The 14,217-nt window shown below is 38.2% G+C and overlaps 3 protein-coding genes across 4 annotated transcripts in view; 2 read left to right on the top strand and 1 right to left on the bottom strand.

Annotated features, from left to right (window-relative positions):
* The window catches only part of LOC135467906 (proteasome subunit alpha type-3-like), a 244,066-nt gene that overhangs the window by 128,212 nt on the left and 101,637 nt on the right, over positions 1-14,217 (top strand). The gene's annotated exons all lie outside the window — the stretch shown is intronic.
* LOC135468858 (uridine diphosphate glucose pyrophosphatase NUDT22-like) lies at positions 218-4,101 on the top strand. The gene is made up of 4 exons (XM_064747317.1): positions 218-287; positions 1,364-1,872; positions 2,296-2,501; positions 3,254-4,101. The coding sequence occupies exons 2-4, from the start codon at positions 1,399-1,401 to the stop codon at positions 3,453-3,455; spliced, it is 882 nt and encodes a 293-aa protein (XP_064603387.1). The 5' UTR covers positions 218-287; positions 1,364-1,398; the 3' UTR covers positions 3,456-4,101.
* LOC135469100 (uncharacterized) lies at positions 4,506-13,785 on the bottom strand. Of its 2 annotated transcripts, XR_010444285.1 has the most exons (8): positions 13,181-13,785; positions 11,413-11,573; positions 10,802-10,981; positions 8,851-8,914; positions 8,382-8,485; positions 7,369-7,463; positions 5,339-5,865; positions 4,506-5,304 (listed from the first exon to the last, which is right to left on the bottom strand). XR_010444285.1 is itself a non-coding variant. In XM_064747628.1 (7 exons), exons 1-7 carry the CDS (start codon positions 13,283-13,285, stop codon positions 5,789-5,791), a joined length of 786 nt encoding a protein of 261 aa, XP_064603698.1. In that variant the 5' UTR covers positions 13,286-13,785; the 3' UTR covers positions 4,506-5,788. The 2 variants fall into 2 exon arrangements, 1 of the variants encoding a protein (XP_064603698.1); XM_064747628.1 differs by having other exon boundaries at positions 4,506-5,865.

The following is a 14,217-nucleotide window of genomic DNA, read 5'->3' as shown; positions in this document are numbered from 1 at the left end:
GTGAAGTCTATTCGCAAGCTTAACTCACATATGGAAACGGGATGATTAAACTTTATGAAAATTCCAGCTTATTTACTGAAAATATGTCATATGGTCTAATTAAGATGCTTATACAATAGGCTTATAAATGTTACGATATGGGGCTGTTGAATAGGCTAACATAAATGACTCGTACCTTTACGTTTAAAGCTACAACATCAACAATTGACTGTGAAGTACGTTAACGTGGGAAAAATGTGAGTTTTCATTTTACTGTATGCAGATTTTTAACCAGTGACCACAAACTTGTAACGAGCACATTGGAACAGCTTTGTAAAACACGAACAATGTGTTGTTTAGAAGCATCGAGCCTTATCGTTAACAGTTGACCAATATCACAAGTTTACAAAGAACGTGTACAAGATCAAGTACACGTCAATCACTGTCAACGTAGACGTGGTTATAATAACATAATCCATGTAAAAACTTAAGTGTACCCAAATGCACAACCCCAACGCGTCCAAATCTATTCCTTTACACACCAATGTGTACCTAAAGAATCAATATATCACTGACAGTTTAAAAAAAAAAAATACTGTCATGCAGTGTTTGTTAACTTAACTTATAATATTATTACCGATATTATAGAAATGTACCATTATTTTCATGTGTGGAAAAATTAGAAGTCTAAGGCACAGGTTTAAAGTTGTTAAAAAACAAAACCTACAAGGACGATAATAAATGAAACCCCAAATTCAGACCATTGTTTGGGTTTTTCAGTTGGACACGTCTTTCTTCAAAATTATAAAACTACTGCTCTCATATTAAACGACTTATAATATTATTGACTACATGATCAAAAGATAAACAGCTGTCTTGATAGTGTCAGCAATATGACATTTAAAGCCGTAATCATGATTCTTACAGTTTAATTGTATTCCCATTCCCCTGTGTCAGCCATAGCGATAGCATGCAATTCCAGCAACATAACACAGAAGCCAGTGATGTGCAAGAGGTTTATAATGAATTCATGAAACGTAATGTTTTTATATTCTGTATGTATACTATATAGTTGTATATGACCAACACCTGATTTGCTGGTGTGGCTGGTAAATTTGCAGGCTTTGTAATTTAATATAAGATACCAAATGTTCGCCAAAAATGAGAAATAACAACTTTAGTTTGTCTCTGTATTATTAGCTTAAATACTGAACGTTCCCACTTACCATTTAGCATTTACGTTTCATGAATCCTTTATGTTTGAATGATCTGGGTAGAGTTTGCTGATATCTGTTCTTTTGCAATTGCTACTATGACACAGGGCTGTCCAATAAGATATTTTCAGCAGCTAATGCTTAAATTTCAAATTTTACAACATTTGTAGATGATGATCACCTTGAGTGCCAGTCCTAATAAGGAATGGACCCCAACATAACGCTAATGTACGTGGCAAGTCGAGGGAAGTTCATCCCCCGAAATTCATGTCGTGTCATTTTGTCAAGGGAGAACAACAGAAAGCGTCTCCCCCCTCAGTTTGAAGACAGCATAGACAAAGTGTGGGACACTAGAGTCCAACAAAACAACCTACTCTTTAATGGCTCCAAATTTCGAGTGGCTTCCATAGATGTTAATTCTGAAGGGCGTACGATTTTGAACTTGGGTCTGACCTGTTACAAAGATTTCATTGGAACAAACTGGTCGCCTGATGCAAAGTGGTTTCAGGAGCTTGGTCGCCGTCACCATGGCAACTCACAGGCATTCATGTCTGATGCCCTAGGGGTGGGAGCGCTTGTGCTAACAAGTGACAATCATGTAATACTACAGAGAAGGAGCGAGAATTGTGGAGAAGCCGGGGGATTGTGGGATGTGCCAGGTGGACATGCTGAACCAGAGGTATCATTATTTGGAAAACATTCAAGCAGAACAAAGTGTTATTCTTAGAGCTTAGCTGTGTTTTAATGAAGTTTTCATTTATCTTTGTATTCATTTTATTTGACTGTTGCTATAACACACTACTGGCAAACTTTTCACTTATTTGATGACAGCCAGTTTTATGAGTAGAGGATCCCAAAACACACAGATTAAACCACCAATCATTGCTTTGGAGACTTACTGGTGCTCTGCCACATGTGACAAGAACCGTGTTGGTGGAACTTCGTGTAAGATGAACAGGAGATCAATGCTTGGAGAACATTGACAGTACAGGAATCTAGACTCTTGCTTGACTTAACCATTAAAAGGCAAGCGTCTTGACCACTCAGCCACAGCATGCTCATTTTTCTTTGTGATAAAGCCTCCTGATTATCTCTCTTGTAGGAAATTGTTGGGAAGGTGGACATCTCTGACATGGACCCTGGAGATTTGCCTGCCTCTGACGTGTGTAATGAAGTGTTTGACTCCATCCTGAGAGAGGTCAGGGACGAGGTCAACATCCCTCTGTGTGACCTTGATGACCCAAAACTGATTGGAGTGGCGAGAAATACGACTAGTGCCGGACGACCTAGTCTGGAATTTCTTGTCAGGTAAATCCAAGGGACGTATGTCTGACTGGGAATGCTACAATAGTCCTGCATAAAATACAGTCCTGCGTAAAATACAGTCCTGCATAAAATACAGTCCTGCGTAAAATACAGTCCTGCATAAAATACAGTCCTGCGTAAAATACAGTCCTGCATAAAATACAGTCCTGCGTAAAATACAGTCCTGCATAAAATACAGTCCTGCGTAAAATACAGTCCTGCGTAAAATACAGTCCTGCGTAAAATACTGTCAGGTGTGAAGGACAATAGCATTACAACCTGAAGTTCCATTTTGTTATATATTGGAGGCAGCTTTCAGTGTAGTTTTCCTAAATGTAGTGCTCAATTTGTGTCTCGGCGTCTGTGTTAGACACATACATGTATTTAATGCTCAGTATCCTTTATTCCTTTTCCGTTGTGGCCGATTCTCTCTACATCATAATTCCTAATTTCATATTAATTGTTCCTCCTCCTGTCGTCTTTTTTTTTTTCTTTTTTCATTTTCTTCATAATGGTTTTTCAGTTTCTCAAGCTTCTTGTTGCTAAATCAAGGCTGTGTCTCCTGTGAGGCTTTGTGTGTTTTTGGACATTTCTTCTCCACCTTCTCTCTTGCTTGTTTTTGTTCCCTCATTAAGACTTCACTGCCCTGTTCCCTTATGCTTGTTTGCCATTCTCTGTTGCCAGTTCTGTGTCTCCGTATGCCCTACCACAATTCTCTGTTTACTTCTGATTAATATCACGTTATAAATTCCCAGCTGCCACCTGTCTGCTGCAGAGGTTGCCGAGGGTTACCATCGAGGCACACAGCCAGAGGCTGAAGAGAGCACCACGATCAGACTGATACCACACACAGTGGCACTGACTTTACAAGAGTCAGACAAAGACTTGTGGAGCAAGTTAGCACCCTCAGCCAAAGGCTGCTTGACTCTCTATCGAACTGTTCTCTCAGCCAGATAACCATTCCTCAGATTAGCCATTGGCCCAGTGCGTGGGTGTGTTATTGTGGAGAAGAAAAAAGTCTGTAGTTGTGCCCACATGCAAAGCGAGAGGGATGTGTCAACATGTAATACAGGAATTTTTGAAGTGTGCAGGTCAGCACGCAATAGAGAAAGTGTGCAGGTGTTAGCATGCAGGACAAAGTGTGCAGATGTGTCAACACGCAAGACAGAAAGGGTGCAGATGTGTCAACATGTAAGACAGAAAGGCTGTAGATGTGTTAACATGTAAGACAGAAAGGGTGCAGATGTGTCAACATGTAAGACAGAAAGGCTGCAGATGTGTCAACATGTAAGACAGAAAGGCTGCAGATGTGTCAACATGTAAGACAAAAAATATGCATGTAAGACAGATGGTGTAATGACGTGATTTCTGTTGACAGCTCAGTGTGGACAGCACATTAAATCACTGATTTCTCATAAGACTCGCAGAAAGATCTGAACTGAATTTATAAAGGTCCCACAATGATGCAAACAACTTGCACAACTGCGAAGTAAAAACTGTGATCAAGTTTTCCGATTAAGACAGCCAAAGTGACTTTGACAAAAATGGTTAAATATGCAAAATTTTTATTTTCATGAAATAAAGTTTTACTTTTGAATTGTCGTACCAGTATAAAGATTTGGTTTACAATGATGTACTAAGGCCGGCAGATTCTAGAGAGTATTTTGGGTGCCCTCAAAGTAATGATAAATTTCTGTGGAAGTATTGATTCAGACAGATGTCGCTCAGACACCCGTAGTAGTCCTGCACTGACCAGTGGTGAGTTCCACAATGGCCTGGCAGTATCAAGGTTTCCTCCCACCATGATGCCGCCTGCTCTTGTATTAGTGAAATATTCCTCAGTAGTAAATAAATATATTTCAGCGTATCATTTTTCACATAAGACAAGCAAATTTTCCACAAGCAGTCTGGATTTCAAATAACGGCAGACATCTACTTATAACAATGATAGCGGTACATGTATGACTACCACTTTTGTAAGGGTGAATACAACACGCAACACAAAAATAATGAATAGAATACTCTTTTTATTAACTGTACAAAGTGAAACAATAAATGTACCTGTACTCATTTATTTTCATGATTTCAACGACAGAAAATGAACACATTTATTCTGAACCATGATCAACAAAAGATAAAAAGCCAAATGGCAACCTCGTGTAAGTGTTGTACAGAATGTACAAAACATACAGTTTATGTGAAGTATAAATAAAATGTTTAGACAGAATGCAAATAAGGTTGGGTAAGGACATTTTCAAAGAGCACTTTCAAATGTGACTGATTTAAGTGGTCAAAATCATTGGAAAAATAATTCCTAGCTGGAAAAATGTTTCTTGACTGGTACACAAAAGATTTTCGAGATCTCTTGGGTCTCTGCAGAGTCTTCATTAATTGCCCAACCTTTACCAGAAAATTGCTATAAGAGATAACAGCAGACAACATGGGGAACAATGTGTTCAGGCCATACATAGAGCATGGTTTCAATACATGCTGCCCGGGATGGTTACTCAGGGATGTGACATTTGTACAATGTACAGAATGTACAGAACAGAATCAGAGCTACAGAGAATCATACACACTGGCAGTGCTCCAACATGTGTGGCTTAGGCTGGCTGAGCCATGAGGATACAAATGTATGTACACTGATGCAGAACATGGTATGCTTGCATTCTCATCTGGTGGCGCCAGACAAAAACAAAAAATTAATAAAATGTGAATCTATATATATACAAATGATGAAGATGATATCCAAGATGACAAATCGTTCCTTTTCCTACACGTCCAACTGCCTTACACGTCCAACTGCCTTACACGTCCAACTGCCTTACACGTCCAACTGCCTTACTTACATATTATCTTACCTTGTGCTGCTTTCATGGCACCGTCTAATCAAGGGCATAATCAACCTTGAGATCACTTAACATGTTCAGCTCAACAGATAATCAAAACAATCCACCTTTTCCAAGTACTTTGGTAGTGGTCGTAAAATTATTGATACAGTATAACACAGGCTCTGGGACACTAGACTCCTACAAAACTGGTGTCACATAGTACCCTTAATCAGCCAACCACATCCAGGCTCTCAAAATAGTTAGGAATAGCTCTCCTGGTGCCTGAACTTAGTGGTAAATCAAACATCTGTCATAAGCTTCTTACAGCTAGGTGAGTTGCAAAAAAGCCCTTTCGTAAAATCAGAAATTCTAATCTTGGTGCAAACTTCCAGCAGGACTCCATGTGGCTTTATCAGTGCTGTATATGTAACCCCCATGTGTACTACAGTAACTCTGTCATCACTGTTTCCGGAATCCTTTCAGGATAGGATAAATGTTCTCAAAAGCATCATAGATTTCCTGCCTGACTTTAGCACCTGGAAAGAAGGAATGAATGAATGATGAATGTCATCAAGGGAGAACAAACGTATTAACACAATTACCCATTTCCATGCACAGTGAGCACGATTTCAGGACTAATGTGTTGGCTTAAAGTTAGTTTGATTATTTATTTACATGACTGATACTTACATCGTGCTCAAGAATATTTCACTTATCTGACGGCAGCCAGTATTATGGTGCCAAGATATCTACAGCTTTTGCCTCGCAGGATTACTCAGAATACACAACACAGTACACCCCACCCAGTCAGTAAATACACATGGTGACACTAGACCAACCAGAATTTTGTCTAACCCCCTATGCTGGAGGGGTCTGTTCGAATATGCACATAGCATCACTTGATTTTATTTTTTTGTCATTACTGAACATAAATTCAAGAATAAAGAAGAATTAATTGAGAGCCCGGAGGCCTATATATTACAGGTAAAGAAAACCAGTGGGGCCCGTGCAAACAACGATGCACCTACCTTTGGTAGCTTAAACATCAGGGGGTTCCCTACTATGAAGGAGCCTCTCACCAATGTTCACTGTGAGTTCAAGTCCAGCTCATGCTGGCTTCCTTTCTGGCCGTAAGTGGGAAGGTCTGCCAGCAACCTGTGGATAATTGTGGGTCCCCCTGGGCTCTGCCCGGTTTCCTCCCACCATAATGCTGGCCGCCATGGCATAAGCGAAATATTTTTGAGTATGGCATAAAACACCAATCAAATAAATAAATAAAATCCAACCATGAACTATGTTATCTTGGTATACAGCAAATAGTCTCCAGCAAACCTCATTGAAGAATGCACAATAGTGCAAGGTCGACTGTCTTTTGCAACCAAGGCCACAACACACTCCTAGACATGATCAGCTGGGGTTGAACCCCTGACGTGCTGCTCAGAAGGCAGATATATTAACATTTCAGTGCAGTTGGACCTCAGGAATCTTGTTAAGTGTTCTGTTCTCAAGACAAATGAAAGTGTTTTTGGAAATTGTTTATTGCATTTTAGGAACCCTATATAGTCTCCATATCCTTAAAGGAGAAGAAAACATAAAAATGATGCCAAAATAAGATGAATGATGTCCATATTTCAAGAGAAAAGGGTATATGAAAATATTTTTGTATGGTGGGTATTTGGGACCACCCCTTGGTATACTGTCTTTGCACATTGTTCTAAACAAGGATGTGATACATGTCTAATAAATGAATTTAAATGTAAATTTGTTGTTTATATCCCAACGCACACATTTAACCTAATTTATGATAATATTAATAAATCTATTAAAAGTATAAATATGATCAAAATCCAGGTTGAACACATCTGTTCTCGAAAAAATATCCCGTTCTAGTGCAAATATATTTATGCAATGTGTGACACCCTCAATTATAACATTACTACGCAGAGAAAATATAAGTGTTTCCCAAGAGGTGGTCCTAAACACCAGCCTTCAAAAATTATTTTCAAGTGTCTTTTTCTCTTTATCAGTATAAGCCTCACCTGTCAACACAACTTTGCCTGACACAAAGATCAGCAAGACAATCCTAGGCTTCACCATCCTGTATATCAACCCAGGAAATAACTCTGGCTCATAGCTGTTAGACAAAAAAAAAAAAAAAAAATTAAATAAATAAATAAATATACATGATCTGTGTGGATTCAAAAAATTTTATTTTTTGTGAAACCCTGAAGTTGGTCAACCCAACCAATGTAGTTTTATCTCCAAAATCAAATTTGAAATGTGCATAAATTGCACTGGAAGTTCCTCTTTGAACTTTCGTAAGCAAAAAAGTTTGAGGAATTAGGTTATTTTATGTTGCACTTTTATGAGCCATCATATGTATACATATGCTGTGTCTCTTAGTGGCAGAGCTAGTCCGTGCTGCCAATGTGCTGCCATTACAGAAATATCCTGCTGAAGACACCAGACATGATCTTGTATACTTCAGTGGACATTGGCGCCATGGACTCGCCCTGCCACAAGAAGACACAGTATACATGTTTGTAGTACACACACCTAATGACTCCCCATCGTCAAACTGTTAAGCATGACACAAAACTGGACCAGACACAACACCCTTCCCAGTTACATTACACTGACACTGAACCAACCAGTTCTGTTTCTTTGCACTAACCTCTAAGTGCCAATCAAGGAAGTATTAGGTACCATTATTTAAGTCTTTAGCACGACCCAACCAGGGTTTGACCCTTAGTCTCCCGACTTCGAGGTGGATGCTCAACTACTGAGGAGGTCTCTGAGGTAAAGGTAACTTCACATGTATCTTCAGGTTTATTAGCCAGGTAAACTGGGAACCAGGTCTATGGAAACCTGAGGACTGTATTTCTCAAATAAACACAATGATTGTTGATGCCATTCCTCAACTAAACTTTCCATTCAGTGTCACTATCATATAGATAATGACCAATGTTTTGGGGTTACACGTGGTTGTTCACGAGTACTTTAGGTTACATATACATCAGACTTGTACAGATAGAGCTTGGGAAGAACTTACCTGGAAAACTGACCGTGGGTTAGCACCAAACCTTCTAGACGAATCGGGAATTTCACGTCGCAACTTCCAACCATATTCTGAATTTTAAAGTCTAAAAATTTTGCCTGAAAGGAAAACAAAGGAAAGAATTTGATTACAGTACATGTGACACCAGCTAAAAGGAAAATCCCAGAATTACAACAGAAAAGTAATTAGCTATTAGCTAGGATGTGTCAGTGTCCAGTGTCTCAGTGTCTAATGTCTCAGTGTCCTGTGTATCTCAGTGTCCCGAGTGTGTCATTGTCCTGGATGTCTAAGTGTCCCAGGTGTGTCAGAGTCATATACGTGTCTCAGTGTCCTGGATATATCTCCTTGTCCTGGATGTATCTCAGTGTCAGATGTCTCTGTGTACTGGATGCATCAGTGTACTGGATGTCTCAAATGTCTTGGATGTCTTAGTATAACAAGTCAGGTCACAGCATATACTTACTGCAAACCCTAGCTTCTGGACAATTCTTGCATACTTTCTGGCTGCTAACTTGGCTTTCTCTTCACTGAAATCAGAACACAATTTTCCTCTTTCTTATTACACACGATATTATTTACTTGTTAGAAGTACATGTACAATGTACATGCTTAACGCTATACTGTAAATACTTCATACACATGATGGCTTTTCACAGATGAAGAAAAGACAATGAGGATTTAATAGGTATAAATAAATGTATCACACATCATCAGATACATGAAATATACAGGTATGTCCCTAGAGAGGTTATACCTGAGATTTTTGGCAAAAAACTAACATTCGCGACTAAAATCATATCAAATTTTCGGTATTTACCCAGAATAGCTCAAATTATTGCCATCCAGTACACATCAGACTTGTATCTGTACTACTTATAGCTCAAAGATGATTCCAAAAATTTATATAATGCATCTCACTTTATAAATTTTATTACCAATTCTGAACTGTAAAATGTGTACAGACGAAGCTGAGATTTGTGAAGAGTAATTATTTGGGCTATTCTGAATTAATAGCAAGATTTTGACTGAATTTGCGCTATCGACTTTTTGCCAAAAATTTTCAGCAAACCTCTTTAAAATACATGATACAGCAGTTCTTCCCTAATATGAACCATGAAGGCTCAAATGCTGCTGTCTCAACTACAGCATTATATGGGTCAGTGAGGGCCATAGAACATAACATAACCAAAAGCTCTTTATTAAAGGAAAAGACATCCAAAAAACGAAGTAGACATCACGAAACAGATCACTTAAAACTATACATAAACATACTTCCATTAATTTTTTTAGATTTTTGTGAAGAGAGTTAAAGGCTCTCAAACATCAGAATTAGAAGGTGGGCTATATGGACCATACTATCTGAGTTTAGGAACTCTGACATCACAGGAAGTTTTTTCAACTCTAATCACGACATTGAATTTTTTTTTCCTGTGAGTGAAAGATAACAGAAATAATGTTACCAAAAATTCCTTCCTTTCGGTGAACATCAGCAAAAAAAATGTGATGTGATGTTAGAGTTCCTAGATACTGTCAGTATGGCTCATAATGTCCACCACAGTTTTCAAATAATTCAATGCCATTCAACACTCATAAAAAAATATGAAAAAATAAATGAATGTATTTTTACGCATAGTTTTCAGTTGTCTGTATGATGACCCTTACTTCATATTTTAGCTTTCTTTGACTTTAAAATTTTGCTTCAGCCAGCAACAGGCAATTAGCCAAAAATGCAAAGAGGGCATTTGTAATGTGAGCGGATTTACACCGATCTTTATCTAGTGCTGCTTCACTGAGACGACTTACTGCAGGCAAGTAAGCTGCCCCACCCGAGCCATTATACTGACATGGGTCAACCAGTCGTTGCACTATCCCCTTAATGCCCAATGCCAAGTGAGGAAGTTACAACTTCCTCTTTAAGGTCTTAGGTGTTACCCGACCCAGAATTGACCCTGTATCTAGACTCTCTACCAACTGTGCTATTGTTGCCTGGAGTCATTAGGTGTGTGTGTATATATACTGTATCCCGGAGCACCCGACTCTGAGGTGGATGTTCTAACCATTAGGCCACCGAAGCGGTTGTTTCTTGGTAACAGCAACAGAAAACTCACTGTATCTACAGACTTAACCTTTTGATCCTGCTAATGAAAGTAAACAAAATGGTGTGACCGTATCATCAATGAAGAGACATATTTATTGACAGTACAAATGCAACTTCAGTGCTGAATATCCAATAAAATATTGAATATTCAATAAAAATGTTGCTAAAAACTTGTACAGGTAAAATTCTGGAGACACAGGAAACAAAAAATCAATACCTGTCAGAGGTGAAAGGTCAAACCCCAAAACATTTTGTCTCCTGTTGTTTCGTATGATATGGTAGAAGCTTAGCTAACTGAACACTGAAGCTCATATACCTTTTTGCCCCTGTACAGACCATCTTTCCTGAGCTGAAGATAAGAGCAGTAGTCCTGGGCTCCCGAATCCTCATGATGACAGCAGCAAAACGCTTAGGATTGTACTCAGCATTCCTTGCCTGTAAAGCTATCCTCTTAAGGTCTAGCTTACAACCGAGATTCACTGTACATACAATATTCCTGAAGAACAAATAATTCATTTTTAAAGAATGGATACAATCTGAGAAAAGAAATCCATCAAAAATGGATTCACTGTCAGTGTAGGAAAGGTGTGGTGATTTTACAAAATAATACTGATATATAACAAAGCACTCTTTGCATTCAGCTCATTTCAGATCTGGCCTCTATTTCACAGAATTCATAAAAAATTTAGCATCGTCTATAACTGCTGTATTCTTTTTCAGAGCAATGATACCAAAATGATTTGAGCTTCTTAACAAATCTCAGTACTTTTACATTATACTTTCTTGAAATAACTTCAAATTAGTTCCAATAAACATGTAGTAATCAAGATAGTGCCAGGATGCCATATTATTACATGGCATCTATTTATTTTACTTGTTTGAAGAGAGCTGTAAAACTCATAAAATGATTCAAATAGCAAAACATACTGTAGCTGAGGGATTATTCCAGAACCCTCTGATACTGGAGTCCCTGGGGTCAGTGGTCCTCCTGGGGTTGGAGTTGCTGGGTATGGACTTGCATTGGAAGGTGGCATTAGGTTGACTTGACTGAGAGCACTAAATGGGTTTGCTGGTGAAGGAAAGGGGCTCTGAAATACAATAATATGAATAACTGATCCCATTTCTTAATATGCCCAAATTCCTTGCCGCATGTCAACACAAAACGCCAGTACCTATATATATGAGCGTATATATATATATATATATATATATATATATATATATATATATATATATATATATATACAGTCACATCTATGTAATTCATTTAGATTATCAAGCAGCTTTTGATAACAAGAGTAGTGATTCACAGGAATACCATACTCAGCAAGAACGAAAAATTGAAGAATCACTTCACATAAAGTACAAGATCAATCAACAAAATGCTGCTCATAAAACACTGCCTATAACCCTACAGGACAAAGGATAAATCTTCAGCACTGTATGTCTAAACACAAATCAAATATAGCTTCAGGGACCCATTTTAAAAGCTCTGGCAAAATTGGAAAGTTTCATGCCTTTGTTAGTTGCTGACCTCTTCTGTGACTTTCACTATGAATAACAGATTCTTCAATGAAATAAGCCAGATTCACATTTGAGGATGCGCGCCACTACACTAATCACAAGATCGCAGCCATGGTCAAATTAGCACCCGTCGCACACAGTGAACTTGAAGTTGCAGCTGCTTTTCACGGCCAACAAAATGGCAACATTTCAAACCAACACTTCCTACTTCACATTTTTCGGCTTCACCGTTACCTTTACAACAAGTTACTGCGAATGGGGACACGATTTCCAATGCAGAATTTCAATGAAACAGGTATTTAATGTAGGAAGCATGTCCCCACTAGGTTAAAGCATAGGCTGTCAAGTGAAAATTAGCTCCCAGCTCCCGTGCACAGCGAGATCTGGCGACATCTCTGTTAAAAAAATGGCGCTGTCTGAAATGCAAAAGTGACTTATTGGCATAATATACCACATGACAGCGAGCCTGGCAATAATTTTTAAAGCTGGTGTGGGACATAATGGAAAATTTTTCAGCTATTCACTTTCTTAAAATACCTACAAAATTCTTGTCCTGTACAAACCAGTTGGCCGCTGGCAAAATACTATTTACCACAGAACGTTGTCCTTGTTCAGATGCTTATTTACAGGCTTGTGACTGTATGCTGCCATGGGTATTACTGTAATTCTTCAACCTTTCCAAATGTTTGCAAAGGTGAAGGTGTTCATTCATGCATATTCTGACGGCATTATTTTGTGTTGCCTGTAGTCCGAGATTGCTCTGAAGTTAGGCTTGGCAAAAGTTTTGATCGGCCAAGGATGGCCCCCAAACCAACAGCAGAGCATGCTCCATTTACAAATCTGATGCGGTTGCTTGTCACTGCGTTTGAGACAAAAATTAACCATTAATGATGTCTCCACAGCCTGGAGTTTGAAGACACATGTGTTCCTTATCTTTTTACTATTGATCGATCACAAGCACAACGTCGATCATTTATGTCCTAGGCCACGTGGATCAGAGATTCCTTGGTGACGCTCAATCCAAGCAGCTGTACTGACAGCCTTGACATCTTTGACAAGGGCAAATAACTGCATCTGGTTTATAAAAATAGAGCACGCTTCGATGTTGGTTACGCTAGGCACATGCTAGAACTGCTGACTAAAGTGAGCCCCTGAATGGTATAATGTTTACCTGCTGTGAGGGAGGACCCACGCTGAGTAGATGAGCTGGCGACGGGGTCTGTGGCTGTGGAGTCAGCCCAGAAGGGAATGAAGGAAAGTGGCTTGGGGTATCCATCTCCAATGTCCAATCAATGCAAAATCCTGAGACTTGAAGAATTTCGAGGAACTTACACAAGTCCCAGAAAAGCCGCCACCAACGACAGAGACAATCTCACTCAGCTGTTTCCAGTCTCTCCTTTAATTTTACGGGTACCTCACCATGATTTCTCCTTTTTACTCAATCAAAGCTTCAAAATATAACTTTAACTGTCAACTGCATATGTGAAGCAGTTGGAAAAAAATACAACAGACAAAGAGAAATTCTAAAGCCTAAGAAGCTTCGTCACATCATCATACATGTAGGCTCAAAGTTGTTGTTGTTACACAGCTCTGTTACACACGACGTCACCAATGTCGTATTTTACGTTTCAGACATCACTTAACTTCATCCTGTCTACAAATAAGACAATCCTTGAGAAAGCGTAATAAACAACTTCAAACCACAGCATGCAGAAAGTAAACTGAACACAAGGAAAGATGAAATATGACTTAGGCTTCTGCAATCAGCGGGTAATTTGGAGGGTTGAAGATTTCGCAAAGGGAGTTAACTCGATTACCGAGCTCAGCCTTCACATCTCTTCCATATATACATGGATGTTTTTTTTTTATGGGTGTTATATTTATTTTAAAAAATTCACCATAATACTAAATAAACACAATAAGGCAAGTATTAAATAATGAAATATCTTTTAAGAGACACAATGACAGGTTAAAATTTTAAAATTATATTTTTTTTAAATTATATAAATTATATATATATATATACATAATTTTTAAAAAATATATAATTTTAAAATTTTAACACTGTCATTGTGTCTCTTAAAAGATATTTCATTATTTCAGTATATATATATATATATATATATATATATATACTGAAATAATATATATATATATATATATATATATATATATATATATATAATTTTAAAAAAAAATATAATTTAA

The sequence above is a fragment of the Liolophura sinensis genome, chromosome 6 (genome assembly GCF_032854445.1).
Source record: "Liolophura sinensis isolate JHLJ2023 chromosome 6, CUHK_Ljap_v2, whole genome shotgun sequence".
In the NCBI taxonomy this organism is placed as follows: Eukaryota; Metazoa; Mollusca; class Polyplacophora; order Chitonida; family Chitonidae; genus Liolophura; species Liolophura sinensis.
This window is presented reverse-complemented; position numbering and strand designations above follow the sequence as displayed.

Coding starts and splice junctions, on each gene's coding strand:
- LOC135468858 (XM_064747317.1), top strand. CDS start 1,399: ATGGACCCCAACATAACGCTAATGTACGTGGCAAGTCGAGGGAAGTTC. Junction 1,873..2,295: donor GTGGACATGCTGAACCAGAG/GTATCATTATTT, acceptor TCTCTCTTGTAG/GAAATTGTTGGGAAGGTGGA. Junction 2,502..3,253: donor AGTCTGGAATTTCTTGTCAG/GTAAATCCAAGG, acceptor ATAAATTCCCAG/CTGCCACCTGTCTGCTGCAG.
- LOC135469100 (XM_064747628.1), bottom strand. CDS start 13,285: ATGGATACCCCAAGCCACTTTCCTTCATTCCCTTCTGGGCTGACTCCA. Junction 11,574..13,180: donor TGGGTCCTCCCTCACAGCAG/GTAAACATTATA, acceptor ATTGTATTTCAG/AGCCCCTTTCCTTCACCAGC. Junction 7,464..8,381: donor ACCCACGGTCAGTTTTCCAG/GTAAGTTCTTCC, acceptor TTTGTCTAACAG/CTATGAGCCAGAGTTATTTC.